The 14,967-nt window shown below is 44.9% G+C and overlaps 1 protein-coding gene across 1 annotated transcript in view; it reads left to right on the top strand.

The window, feature by feature from the left end:
* The window catches only part of LOC116823201 (24-hydroxycholesterol 7-alpha-hydroxylase-like), a 53,993-nt gene extending 39,361 nt beyond the window's left edge, over positions 1 to 14,632 (top strand). Inside the window, 10 exon segments of the mRNA XM_075063631.1 lie at positions 2,233 to 2,407; positions 2,897 to 3,034; positions 3,113 to 3,206; positions 3,802 to 3,897; positions 7,409 to 7,499; positions 8,472 to 8,605; positions 10,737 to 10,832; positions 11,233 to 11,321; positions 12,076 to 12,163; positions 14,533 to 14,632. Coding sequence (XP_074919732.1) covers positions 2,233 to 2,407; positions 2,897 to 3,034; positions 3,113 to 3,206; positions 3,802 to 3,897; positions 7,409 to 7,499; positions 8,472 to 8,605; positions 10,737 to 10,832; positions 11,233 to 11,321; positions 12,076 to 12,163; positions 14,533 to 14,604 — 1,073 coding nt within the window. The 3' untranslated portion in view covers positions 14,605 to 14,632.
* The last annotated feature ends 335 nt before the right edge of the window (positions 14,633 to 14,967 follow it).

The raw sequence follows: 14,967 nt of genomic DNA, 5'->3' as shown, positions 1-14,967 counted from the left end.
CAGAGTTTAGTAGAGCAGGACAATTACCTCCTGTGTCTTACACAGGACACTTCTGTTAATACACTGCAGAAAGATATCAGCATTTTTTGCAACTGCATCATGTTGTTGGCTCATATTTAATTTGTGATCCACTATAAGCCCCAGATCCTTTTCTGCAGTATTACCACCCAGCCAGTTATTCCTCATTTTGTATTTGTGCATTTGAGTTTTCCTTTCTAAATGTAGTACTGTGCACTTGTCTTTATCAAATTTCATCTTGCTCATTTCAGAGCTATTCTCTAATTTGTCAAAGTCATTTTGAATTCTAATTCTGTCCTCCATAGTGCTTGCGGCCCCTCCCAGCTTTGTGTCATCCACAAATTTTATAAGCATACTTTCTATTCCATTATCCAATTCAACAAAATTTTGCTTTGGTGAGTGGCTGGGGAATTAACTTGCTGGCTTCCAAAATATGCTATATATCAGGAGTCCGCAACCTACAGCATGCATGCCACCTTTGGCACACAAGCCAATTTTGCCTGGCACACGGCTGCCAGCCCACTCACTGTGTGGCCGGCTGAGTTAATGGAACCCCAAGCCCGCAGAAGCTGAGTAGGGTCAGTGGCTGGGACCCCAGACAGGCAGCAGGCGCGCACCTCCGGCTCCCCCCGTCACCGCGCTCGGGTTCTGTGGCTCCCGGGAATGTGAGCTGCCGGGGCGCGGGGCGCTGAGCCTGCTGCAGGAGGGGCGGCGACGGCGGTGGCTCACGCTCCCGGGAGATGCAGAGCCCAAGTGCCGCGGGCGGGGGGGGGAACCAGGGGGCGCATGGGGACTGCCGCCCGCATGCATCTGCTGCAGGAGCCCCCCCCCAGGGGGGGCACCGGGCCACAGCCTAGGCAGGCGTGCCCCTCAGCTCCCCCCTCACCGCGCTTGGGTTTTGTGGCTCACGGAAGAGTGAGCCACCATCAGCGCTGCCCCTCCCACAGCTCCCCCCCTCCCACTGCCTCAACACTCCACGTGGTTTTGCCTCCACGTGGAGCCAGCATCTGACCAGCATGGGCGTGGTAAGGGGAGTCCTAGAGGGAAGTCAGGAAGCAGGGGGAGGGCTGGATGAGTTGGGAGTTCTGGGGGTCCTGTCAGGGGATGGGGAGTGGTTGAATGGGGCGTGAGAGTCCCTGGGGGTCTGTCTGGGGGCAGGGGTGTGGATGAGTGTTGGGACAGTCAGGGGACAGGTAGGGGGTAGGCTCCTAGGGGGGCAGTTGGGGGGGTCTCAGGAGGGGGCAGTCAGGGGACAAGGAGCAGGGAGGCTTAGGTAGGGGGTGGGGTTCTGGGGGGCAGTTAAGGGCAGGGGTCCCAGGAGGGGGCAGTCAGGGGACAAGGAGTGAGGGGGGTTGGGGGTTCTGATGGGGGCAGTCGGGGTGCGAAGTGGGAGGGAGTGGATGGGGCAGGGGTTAGGGCAGGGCTCTCCCCTCTTTTGATTGTTGAAATATGGTAACCCTAGGCAAGGAGGGAGCCGGGGGGTGAATGGAGGCTGGCGCCCACATACATCCACTGCAGCCTGCAGGAGCCCCCAAGGAGGCACCAGGCCACAGCCTGGGTGGGGTGGGGGCACAGCTGCTCCCCACTAGCAGCGCCGCTGCTTTTGCAGGGCTCCTGCCCCCGTGCACTGCGTTTGCTCCTCCACAGCTGGGGCTCGCTGCTGCTGCAAGCAGGACGCTCTGGCTCTCTGGTGCCTCCAGAAGGCGGCTCCACCCTGCTTGGGTGGGGTGGAGAGGGCTTGCGGGGTGGCTGTCCACCCTCCAGGGGAGTTCAGGGGGCAGGGAGGGGGGAACCTGGTCTGGAGTGCAGCCCCTGGGCATGGCTGGCCCCTATAAAGGCTCATTGGGATTTGCCCCTCAATGAACCGATGTGCAGGAGGGTGGCGGTGGGGGCAAGGTGGAAGTTTCTCCTAGGGCACAAAATATCCTTGCACCGGCCTTGCCCCAGGGGTGCATGCACCTCAGGTTAAGAACCACTGCACTAAACTGATAAGATCTGCATTTTAATTTAATTTTAAATGAAGCTTCTTAAACATATTTAAAAACTTGTTTACTTTACATACAACAATAGTTTATAGACTTATAGAGAGAGACCTTCTAAAAACGTTAAAATATATTACCGGCACACGAAACCTTAAATTAGAGTGAATAAATGAAGACTTGGCACAACACTTCTGAAAGATTGCTGACCCCTGCTATATATTTTCTGTTTAAGTTTCAATCTCCAAAGAAAGCTTTCATCAGAACCGTAGCATGTTCTTCAAACTGATGGTACAACAACTGAATTCCTCTAACCTGCATCAGTTCTCTGAGACTCTGTGTGAAGAATTCCATGAGCACGTGGAGCATTTGGGCAAAGAAGGAACTGAGGATCTCAGTGACCTAGTAAGGTTCGTAGATTTACAATCCAGCTTTATTGCACAGATATCCAGAATGTTTATTAAACACGTAAATATTTACTTATTGTGTGTGAAATTCACCTCTGTGTTGAGGGTCAACACAAAAATCTATGTGTCACCGAAGTCCCATATAAGACTGATCTTGGGGGTTTAATGGGGACTGATGTGATGCAAGGCCCTCTGGAGCCAATTTCACCCTGAATGAATTGTGAGCCAGAATGGGATCTAGCTCACTTTCCCATGGCAGTGTTGGTTCTGCAGGGCTTACAGGAGTAAAAAGTTGTTAATGTATTTCAAGTCAGCAGATCAAATTCTATTATAATCGAGCATCAGATCTGCCGAGTAAGAAGATTCCATTTTACATAGTCACTATTCTCACCAGAGTCACTCTTAAATACTCTCATATTGCTAACCAAAGAGATTACATTCTTGCCTTAAAAAATGCTCGAATGAATAACTTTTAACCTTCTGTTTTCACAGGCGTATCATGTGTCCAACAGTAATGAAAACCCTATTTGGGAAAAACTTCTGTCCAATAACTGAGGAGTTTGAAAGGCATTTTCAGAATTACGATGAAGGATTTGAACTCGGGTCCCAGATGCCTGAATTTTTTTTAAGGTGAGTTTTATGCTTCATAAATTGTTCCTTAAGGTGCATTTAAAATCCATTTCCATCTATTATCTCCCCCTCTCACAGGAACTGGGCTAAATCCAAAACCTGGTTACTTAACGTATTTGAAAAGATTGCAACAGACATAAAGAAAGACAAATCTTCAGAAAGTGGCTCCAAGGTAAACCTACCAAAGTATTTTTTTTTATAAAACACCAGGATAGCATTGGTATAGTTAGGGGCTAAGTTATGGACATGGGCCAAGATTTTTAAAAATGACTAGTGCTTTTGGGTGCCTCCATTTTAGGGTGCTCAAGTTGAGACACATTTGTAAGACCCAAAGTTCTGAAAACTTAAAAGGATAGAATTCTCTGCTACTCCTATAGGAGAAAAGTCAGCTCTGACCAGCTTCAATTACACAAATTTAATGTTGCTTGCCCATAATTCCACCTACCAAGTTTTGTTGCTTTGGTTGGAATTTCTGTGTGATTTGATTATTATTCCCATACTCATAAAAGGGGATGAGAATTGTGCAGGATATGCCCTGGAGTGAGTGGTCTCTCTGATTTAATAAATAGCGCCCTTTGGAATGGTAACAAAATTCAAGTCAAACAAGAGGGAGGGGGAAAGGGTTCTATCCTCAGACCCGGGACTGTTAAGTAATAGGACTTTTTTCTTCAGTAAACTAATGTGATAATCCTGCAGGCAGAGTATGTTAGCAAACCATTCCTTTAGACAATCTCTAACGTACATATTCATTCTCTTGTTTATGAGAGACACTAATACAGCATGTCCTGGACAATTTGCATGGAAATGGAGCTTCCGGTTATTTGCTGCTCTTGTTCTGGGCTTCCCAAAGTAATGCTCTTTCGGTAAGTATATTAGCTGAGAAATGCTTTCTTGCATCTCTGATTTGTTGGGAAAAGACAGGAAAAAGTAATAGTCAGCATCTGGCAGATTTATTAAGGAGTGAAGAAGCTTGTAATGTGTTCACTCGAGAGAGAAACTGAGGGCTTGTCTACACGAAAAATGCTACAGCAGCGCTGCTGCAGCTGCACTACTGTAGTGTTTCAGTGTAGACACTACACTGATAGGAGGGATTCTCCTGTCGGCACGGGTAATACATCTCCCAGAGAGGCGATAGCTAGGTCAATGGAAGAATTCTTTCCTCAACCTAGTGCTGTCTCCACAGGGCCTTAGGGCGACTTAACTATCCAGGGTTGTGGATTTTTCACATCCATGAGCGACGTAGTTACGCTGACCTAATTTTCTAGTGTAGACCAGACATCAGCAACTGATACAAAGGAATTCAAATTCAGTATTGATAAGGAAAGGGAATATTTTTTTCCCAAAATTTATTTCTTCCTGGCACCTTCCACATTTGACAGCCAGTAACAGGCACAAAGAAGTAAAGGTTGGCAGGCAGCTTGTGCACAGGAAACACTCAGGACTTCTCCAACTTCCCCTGGTAGAGCAGGGTCTAACTGGCTCACAGGCAACAGCGAAATCTCCCAGGAGGTTCCTGGTCCCCAGCCAGACACAGCTGCAACAGAATAGCTGTGCTGTGAAGGCAAGACCTGACTCTTTACTATTGCTAAGAGACAGGCCAGTGCTCTTGGCACTCCTCCCCACACTTTTTGATGGTGCTAACACTGCTGAAGACATGGGTGGCCGGTGAACTGACTATTGGGGCAGGCTAGCTCCCGGTCCCTCCCCTTCTGCCCAAGGCCCCAACCCTAACCATCCTCTTCTGCCCCATCTCCCCTGCAGGAGCCCAGAGCAACCCCTGCACCAAGCTGCCCCCAGCCCTGAAGCTCCAGCCAGGCCCCCAACCCCATCCCCAGAGTGCAGGGCAGGCAGCCCCAGCCCCACTTACCCCTAGTCAGTCTGCGGTATGGAAGAGCAGGAACCAGGAAGGAACTGCAGGAAAGGGCCTAGGGGTAGAGTGTGGGTGGAGCCATACCAGGCTGTTTGGGGAGGCACAGCTGAAGAGCACTGCATAATGCATTGTTAGTGCTGATACCAAGGAAGGGAGGATGCTGTTGGTGTCTCACAATTTTTCCACCACATCAGAGGTAGCTCCACAGGCCACGAACTTGAAAATCTCGTTCTGCATCTTATGCGGAATGCCTTACGCAGCAGAACAACATGTTGCCTGCCATCAGAATGGCTGGTATAAAAAGAACATACAACATGGCTTGCTCACTGGGCTCAGTAGGTGGCAGCACATGGAAGATGTTGCAGTGCGTGCTCACGCTCTCACATGATACATTGGTCAGTGTTGTGAAAGCCTCACTGGAAGCAGCCACTATTTTTCTGTCACCCCTTTTTGACCCGAGTGACTAGTCAAAGTTCCGGGCCTTGGGGGTGTTCCAGCTGGGAGTAGAAATTGATGATGGAGTCTGGTATTTTCTTGGATACAATCTTGTTTATATGCAAGGAATGTATAAGGTCCTGCTTCTTCAAACTCAGGCCTTTTTAGCTAGCATCAGATCCAAAAAGCTCTCTCTCTATCTTCTTCCAGGGCCATGCCATGCTTACGGACTTCTGCTTGGATTTCTTCAGGCTCACTCCATTGCATACATGGCCTTATCCAAAACAAAATTCAGCCCAAAGCCCTCCCCCCAACACCATCCAAAACTTCTGGGGAGTGCCACATAATCCTTTTGTTTTACATGGGGGCATGTGATTAATTTAGCCTTGTACTTAACGTTAATTGATGAATGCATCCTTCAATCTCAATGAGGTTTTAATTCAACCTCTAACAAGGTTTCACCCAGCTCATAATATTTCCATCACATGTCTCTTGGAGATCTGAGAATGTGAATAGTTGAGTACCTATGGGGGAGGATTGCTGCTTATTCTCTCTTTTTGGTATCAGTGTCTGTTTATGTAGGTGTTGATACTGTTCTCATCTGGTTGCCAGGTGTACACACCCTCCAGAATTAAAGAGATAATATAAAGTGAATCCATCTCTGAGCTGGGATGTAACTGGATCTTTAATTAGGCTGTAATTAGATACATATTTCTAATAGCTCAACCTTCAGTGGTGGTTGGAGCCTCAGTTTTGTCAAAACCCTTAAAAAGATAGGAGCCATATGGAAAATTCATACTTGAATTGAGATTTTGAACAGCCCCAGGGTTTGGGGGCATACAGGCTGTTTGGTTCTGGCCCATCAGTAGTTTTGGATGGTACAAGTAATTTTCTCATGTGAAATAAATGTGTTGGAGTAGGTGACTTTCCTAATTGGATTCAGGGCCTATAAACCCCTGCTGTTGAAGCTGGTGGCAGTAAAGCTATTGATTTCAATGGGAGCAGGAATGGGACCTAGTTTTGCTATCCACAGATCTGTGCAAAAACTTGGCAGTTTCATTTTACAAGCTGTAACAGAGTCAGGTGCCTCCTGAGCAACTGCTCATGGACAGAGGTTGCTTTGCAGTTCCCAGCCTCAATTTTCATTCTTGGACTTCCCTGGAGGAGCCTCTCTCACTCACTGCAGCTCCTGGTGCTAGTATAGGGGAATCACCTGATGTCTGTCAGGAATACCTCTTCAGTAGTCAGGCTTGGCTGGCCCCAGGCCTCTAGGTCTTAAATGGCCAAGCCCCCCTGTTACAAGAGAAGATTGTGGGACAGATTCACCAATACTCTCTGGCTGCTGTACACCATTCTAGTAATGCAAAGCAGCCATAAACCCTGCTAACCCTTTCAGAGGAGCATCCCAAAATAGTTGGAGCAAACTGGAGAATCTGGCCCTGTGTTTGGTTTTGATGCCTGCGCTTTTGCATCACTTGAGTTCTGTTTTGAGTTCTGCATTTGTGCAGCCTGCAAAGCTCAGAGAAAACTGTTGGGTATCAGCTCGTTTCACACTGAAACCATGAAAAACTGTGAAATACTCCATAACACCCCCTCCCCCACCAAGATTCATCTGAAACCAGGCTCTGGTTCACTGTAGTGGTTTATAATCTCAACCTTTGGTTCACTGCAATAGTTTATAATCTCAACCTTATGAATCCAGATAAGTGACGTGGTGCTTCATTGTGAAAACACCGTTCTAGCTGCCAGCTCCTCTTCTTTTGTAGACATTGAATGCCTGATTTTCACAGATTCTGGCTTCTCACTATGCAAGGGGAAGGTAAAAGGGGTTATGGGTTCTCAACTCCTCTGAAAACCAGATCCATAACATACTGCTTTCTTTTAAAATATTTTAAATAACATAGTATATTTAATTGCATAACCAACTCTGCCCACCTTACTCACCTGCCCTGTTAACTAGGTGAGGATTACTCATATGAGTAAGGTAAGCAGGCTCTGACCCATTATAGTGACCTAGTTTTAATTTACCAGAATTTAATATTGCAGAGGTAATTGTTCTCTCTCTTTAGGGTGCCTTTTGGACCTTCGCATTTATACTATCTAACCCTTCTGTTTACAAGAACATCATGGAGGACATAGGTTCTGTTTATGGCAAAGCAGGTAATAAACCAGAAATAAGTGGCTGCAGTGGTATGGAACAGAAAGTAAAACCACAGTTAACATACGACCAAAACCCTCAATCAGTTTTTGCTCTGTTGTTACTCAGCCTGATCCCACTGAAGTCCATGTGTCTTTGGCCACTGGCTTGTTTGACAGTTTGCCTGAATAAGGTCTTGAGGCCCAGATCCTGAAAAGTCTTCAGGTGCCTCATTTTCCTTGATTTCAATGGGAATGAAGCATCTAAATACCTCTCAGATTCTGGGCCTAAGTAAAATCAGAGTAACTATTTCTGGATTTAGCTTCTAACGATTTGGCCTTTATATTTGTGTAATATCTTCAACTAAGGCTTTGTCTATACTACCGACTGGATCGGCGGGCAGTGATTGATCCAGCGGGGGTTGGGAGGGGTGTCAATTTGTCGCATGTAGTCTAGACGCGATAAATTGACAGCTGAGTGCTCTCCTGTCGACTCTGGTACTCCACCGGAGTGAGAGGTGGAGTCGATGGGGGTACATCAGCAGTCGACTCACCACAGTGAAGACACTGTGGTGAGTAGATCCAAGTATGTTGAACTATGTTACTCACGTAGCTGAAGTTGTGTAACTTAGATTGACCCCCCTCTCCCAAGTGTAAACCAGGCCTAAATGATATTTCTTTCATGTGTGCTGTTCCATGACCTTTCCATGGGCTTTCAGGGATTTCTGTGAGCTTCAACCTTACTGGAGTTAATAGGACCCTTGCGGTACAAAACTCAAACAAGAGAATGGGATAGCCACAGTGGGTCATTATTATGGGTTTGGACCGGGTACCCCAATGCAAAGTGATCTCAGCACCAAAGTGAAATATCTCTTCTCCCCCCATGAGTACAAAGTGGGTTCAAATCACTCCCATTCTGATTTGAAATTTTCTAAACTGAAAGAGGGCTGATGTACTACTATTGTCTATCTGTGTCATGCCATCTTGTTTCAACAGGTGAAGTTAAGATTGAAGTCTTTGAAGATGACCTTAAGAAACTTCCATTAATTAAGCAGTGTATTTTGGAAGCCTTACGGCTAGCGGCCCCAGGTTCAATCATGAGGAAAGCACTGAAGCCACTAAAAATTCAGGTGTTGTATTATTTTAAATGGACTTTGTATTTTCTTCTAAGTCTTCTGGAAATAGATGTCACCAGTTCATTCAGATTGTCAAGCCAATTATTGAGAACTCTGCTGTAGTTACCGAAAAAAAACCAACCAAAAAAACCCCAACCTGACAATAAAAATGGGTCATGGTGAAATAATCCAAAAATTTGTATTTGTTTTGACCTGACTCAAAATTTTCTTCAAACTTTTCAGTTTGCTTAACGTAAGACCAGCCATACTAGGTCACACCAATGGTCCATCTAGCCCAGTATCCGGCCTTTTGACAGTGGTCAGTGCCAGATGCTTCAAAGAGAATTAACAGAATGGGGCAATTATTGAGTGATCCTCCCCAGTCATCCAACCCCAGAATCTGTCAGTTAGAGACTTAGGGACACCAAGAGCATGGGGTTGCTTCCCTGCCCATCTTCGCTAATAGCCATTGATGGACCAATCCTCCTTGACTTATCTAATTATTTTTTGAATCCAGTCACACTTTGGGCCTTCACAACATCCCCTGGCAACAAGTTCCATAGTTTGACTGTACATTGTGTGGTGAAGTTCTTCCTTTTGTTTGTTTTAAACCTGCTGCCTATTAATTTTGTTGGGTGACCCTGGTTCATGTTTTATGTGAAGAGGTAAATAACACTTCCTTATTCACTTTCTCCACACCAGTCATGATTTTAGAGACTTCAATCATATCCCCCCTTAGTTGTCCATTTTCTAAGATGACAAGTCCCAGTCTTCTTAATCTCTCCTCATATGGAAACTGTTGCATACCCATAAATCATTTTTGTTGCCCTTTTCTGTATCTTTTTCTAATTCTAATATATCTTTTTTGAGATGGGGCAACTAGAACTGCAGGCAGTATTCAAGATGTGGGCATACCATGGCTTTAGATAGTGGCATTCTGATAGATAATAAGATAGAAACTATCCCTATCCTAATGGTTCCTAGCATTGTTAGCATTTTTGACCACTGTTGCACACAGCAGATGTTTTCAGAGGAGTATCCACAATGACCCCTAGATCTCTTTCCTGAGCGTTAACAGCTTAGTTAGACCCCATTATTTTATATGTATAGTTGGGATTATGTTTTCCAATGTGCATTCCTTTGCATTTATCAACATTGAATTTCATCTGCCCTGTTGTTTCCTAGTTTTTCAAAAAGTTCCCCCGCAATTTTTTTTTTTGGAATTGCCAACAAATGGAAAAAACCCTTATTCACCCAGATAATTATGATAGCATGTAGGAATGCAATCACGGATCCCATTGTGTGAAGTGCTGTCACTTGACAAGTGCAAACAAGACTGCCCCAAGATCCACACATTCTATATTTTTCATATTCATTATATCCTCAGACCTAGTCCATGCCTCCTACCCACCATCAGCTTCATTGTTAAGGTGAATGAGCCATGCAAAAGGAGAGCACGTTGATGGTATTGTTTGTATAGCACGCCAGGGGCCTGAGATTCTGTACAGTGGTAAAGTGTGCAAACTGCCTGGAAGAGTTTACAGTCTACCTGTAAAAGTGTATAAAACAGTGAATATACATTGCCTGTTCTTGATGAAAATACTGGACACATTTCAAAAGAGACAGGAGGATGCATGAATTATTTGGCCACTTTTCCTTAAGTCAAGGAGGTCTTTAAAAAAAATCCCCTTGTTTTCTAGTACTGTTTTGTTTGACTCTTAATTAGTCACGTAAGACAGGAGTGTCTCCTGTTGGCAACGCTTCAGTCCTAAAAGAAGTGCCAGAACACACTTCTGGTATTTCCAGTAAGTGATAGTACTGCAATACTGTCACAGACGCCCCCGCACCCAAAAAAAAAAAGTGCCAGAATGGCGTTCGGGAGCAGGACTTGAGCCCAGTCTACAGGTAGTCTTTAGTCCACACTTCACTATAGTAGCACTAACAAGAAAATGTATGGTTGATCCCACTCCCACTGAAGTCAATGAGAGTTTTGCCATTGGCTTCAGTGGGAGCATGATGAAATATTCTACATATCATTCCAGGATTTCCTTCCCTTGCACAATTTTTATTAGACAAGATGTTCTGGTAGCCCATTGGGCTTGTAGTTATGTATTCCTTTGCTGAAGATTTTTTGTTTCTCATTTAGAATTTTGTCATTCCACCTGGTGACTTTCTGATGGCATCACCGTATTGGTTGCACAGGAATCCAAAATATTTCCCTGAGCCTGAAATATTTAAGCCTGTAAGTTGTTTCTTTTGGGACATGTATTTTGCTCTGTTTTGCTCTGGGCTAGAAAGATGGAGCCATGTGAAGGGCTGAAAGGTCAGCAAACAGTGGTAAAGTGTGCAAACTCCCTGGAAGAGCATATAGGCTCAGTATAAAACTGAATAGATATTGCCTATTCATGACAAAAAATACTGCAATACCTCTATAATTCATTGGTCAGACCTTGCTACCACCCCTCCCTCTCCTCTTGAGAGAGGGAACTGGAATTCATAACAGATTGACAATAAACCCCAGCAACGATACAGTTTCATATCCAAGGATTAGCTGTGCAAGGTCATTTTTAGCTTGGAGAAATAAAGTTAAGCCTATTTATACAAGGCTTATTTGGAGAAAAAAAATGGTTTTCTTCCCACAGGATCGTTGGGAAGAGGCAACTTTAAAGAAGAATGCTTTCTTGGACGGCTATTTGGTATTTGGAGGAGGAAAGCACCGGTGTCCAGGAAGGTCAGTGAAAGAGCTGGGGTTTGTTTATTCCTTAATTCAGTGGAAAACAGATCCGCTGGAGGGGACTCCTCCTTTGTCTCCAAAACATTCTCTTTTTATACCGGTGATCAGTAGCATGCCATTTCTGGGGGTCTGTCCAAGGTCAGTCTATTAAAAGACTGTACACAAAGGAAGTCTTTTGATGGATGGAAAAGCAGGGTAGAAGATCAGGAGATAGGAGTTTTGCAGAAGAGGAGTCAGAAGTCAGCCCAGCTCTGCTGTTCTCCCAGCGTCTTTTCATCAGTGGAAGGTTATTTCAAATACAGGATATGCCAGTTTGAGCTCATGGCATTGGAGTGGCCATAAAACATTCTCTGCCCTTGGAGCAAGGAATAATGCACTAATCTAAGGGCTTTTCTTCATGGGAAAGTTTTACAGTTATGGTTTACTAGCTTGAGTGTCCACAGGGGAGGTTATACTGGTATTGGGGGGGCTTTTTTCAGTTTAGTTTAAACCCCTCCCCAAACGGCATAAACTAACCCAAAACCAGCCCTCTAACGTGTGTCATTTGAAATGAACACCTAAGGTAGCACTGAAAAAACTCCTCTGTTTAGACCTTTAACTTTCTTATCCCTTATGCCCTTTGTACAGAAAAGGAAGTAGAATTTAAATAAGTAAAAGATACCAGGAAAAAAACATACAATATAATATGATAATTATACAGAAACAGTGCTAGGATCACGATGGATAAGCTTTTTCTTTCTTTTTCTTTCAGGTGGTTTGCTCTAATGGAGATTCACATGTTAGTTATTATACTCCTTTATAAGTATCAGTTTACTCTTTTGGACCCAATGCCAAAGCAGGTAACATTTAACTGCATTTGACACTGTCAGTATCTAGATCCACTTTCTTTAGATACTTAAATCTTGTACCCTCAGAGCTCATCTACATGCAAAAGTTGCATTGCTATACCAGCATAGTAAAAGCAGTGTAGTCACCCCATAGCACAGATGCAGTTTTACCAATATAGCTTATTCCATAGCAGGAGGAGAATAAACTATACTGGTATTGGGCACTTTTATGCTTGTCTGACTGCGTCCACTACGGGTAGTACCAGTATAACTATATAAGAATAATAATAAAAAATCACACCCTTACCCAAAATAGTGATGTTACTACACAACGCATAGGCCAGGCCTCAGTTGGAATGCTTATCATTTTTGTAAAAAAAAGAACTATAAACAAAACACATAAGGCCAAATCCTGCAGCAGGCAGAGTCCCCCCCTGAGGGGGAGGCAGTAGGACAAGCTGGCCCATTCCCACACTCCTTTATGCAGACAATCTAGTTGTGTCTGGAGCAACTGGCCAGCTTCCTGACCCATCCACATTCCCCTTCACAGTGTGTAACTTCTCCACAGCCTTCCCTTCCACTCAGTGTCAACATCACTGTGACCTTTTTGGAGCATGAGTGGCTGGCCTGCACAGGCTATGTCTGATAGCAAGGGATCTAGGCAGCTAGTACAGGTGGATGCTTGAAGCAATGTGGCATTCAAGTATAATTGCTAACTGCTTACTGCTGCCCCATGCCAAACCTCTTAAGGTTCTTAGTAGAGCAGCACATGTACCATGATCTGGGGACAGGTGTAGAAGGCACTTCAGTGGGTAGGCCTCAAGAGGTGCTAGCTCTGTTGGGTCCCAGGAACAGCACCTCCTAGCCCTTATATAGCACTTTTCATGAGTAGATCTCAATGCATTTTGCAAAGGATGTCAGTATCACTATCCCCATTTAACAGATGAGGAAGCTAAGACACAGAGGTGAAACAACTTGCCCAAGGACAGCAGTGGGAGGTCTTGGAATAGAACCCAGATCTTCTGAATCCCACTCCATTGCACTATCCACTAGACCACACTGCCTCCCACCTACTAAACACTTAGACACACGCCTAAGTGAAGGGACATTTATCAGGGCTGGCAGAAAAGGGAAGGATTGCAAATACCCTAGGCATGCAGAGGCTTAAAGAGTTACATTTCAAGGTAAAACATTCCTAGTCTGGGCCCTGTGGGTATCTAGTCCAGGGTTAGGCCTATTTTCTGGGGTGTCCTCTCCCTCCTCTGCTGCCTAGTCACCCTGCAGCCGCTGTCTTGCCCCAGAGCAAGGAGATTTCCTGGGACAGGATCTTTCAAAGAGTTTCTCCTCTGTTGGCCAGGGGAGGAAGATGTGCCTATGTCCAGGCTGGAAGGTCAGCAGGGAGGAGGTTGATGGGAATTCATCATACAAGTCTTTAATGAGGAGTTTAGAAGGAAAATTTTCAGCCAACCCTATTTACAGTAAGGAAACAAACTTGTGTAGGCCAGAGATGGATTTGGATTTAAAAATCAGTGTCAAATCTTGTCATGGGGAACTATTAACAAGTTCCGCAAAACACTGCTCTGTCAGACTATGGTTATAGAAACCAGAGACTAATGACTAGATCTTCAGAGGTGTTGGGTATCCACAATTTCACACTGACTCCAGTGAAAATGGTGGGGACTTGGCACCCTTGAAAACCAGGCCTTTTTTATTGGTCATCCTAAATAGGGGTTTCGGTGTCCAGTTCTAAGACACCCAGATTTGAAAATTTTGGCCTAAAGTGTTAGTCTTATGCTTCAAATGGTATCAGAGAACAGACACTAACCCTCAAAGTTAAGCTCAGTAAAGGCTCATGAACATAAATAATTTGCCAAACAAAACAGAGAATGTAAATGTACTGTATCTTCAAATTCTGATTGACTAATAAAGGGCCCTAATCTCATGCTCGTTTTATGTATCCTCAGTGAAATTACTCTTGATAACATAACAGAGCAGAATCCATCCCAAGGGGGACAGATTCTTACAGAGTAAGAGAGTAAATAGTGCACTGGACTGGCACTCTGGTGACCGTGGTTCTATTCCCAGTTTGCTCCGTGGTAAACTTGGGCAAGTAACTTTCCTTTCTGTGCTTGTTTTCCTATCTGCCAAAGGGGGGTAATGATACAGACATTCTTTGTAAATTGCTGAGACCTGCTGATGAAAAGCCCTATGTAAGAGCTAGGTATTATCATTAATTACACTAAGGCACCTTTACACCACTCCATGAAGTACTGTCAAATGTCATTTATTCCCACTTTATGGATCCTTTACCCTGACATTAATTTGTGTAAGCTTCATCTGTATGTATATTTATAGGTTTCTATTGCTTGTGATTTCTACAGAGTCTTCTCCAATTATCAAGTGTGTGTCACCCCGACGGACCATGCAGAGTGCAGTATAAACGCAGAGAATGAAAATTTTATTTTATTAACTTGGTTTCCTGTATCAGCCATCTCCAGAGTGATGGACCATTTGGCTTTTCTGATTTGGCATTTCCTCTGTCCTTAATGAATTCACAGTTCTAACACTTTTCATAGGAAAAGGTTCATATGCTGAGAATGCTCAGAGTCATATCTTCAGATGGTGTAAATCCAGGGCCGGAGCTTCCATTTAGGTGGCCTAGGCAATCACCGAGGGCAACAGGATTATTGAGGGGCAGCATTTTGCCGGGGGGGGGCAGCAGGCGGCTCCGGTGGACTTGCCTCAGTCGTGCCTGCAGAGGGTCCCCGGGTCCTGCGGCTCCAGTGGAGCTGCCGCAGGCATTCCTGGGGACGGTC

The sequence above is a fragment of the Chelonoidis abingdonii genome, chromosome 3, assembly GCF_003597395.2.
Source record: "Chelonoidis abingdonii isolate Lonesome George chromosome 3, CheloAbing_2.0, whole genome shotgun sequence".
Lineage (NCBI taxonomy): Eukaryota > Metazoa > Chordata > Testudines > Testudinidae > Chelonoidis > Chelonoidis abingdonii.
Note: the sequence above shows the minus strand (reverse complement) of the source record. Positions and strands in the feature narration are given on the sequence as shown.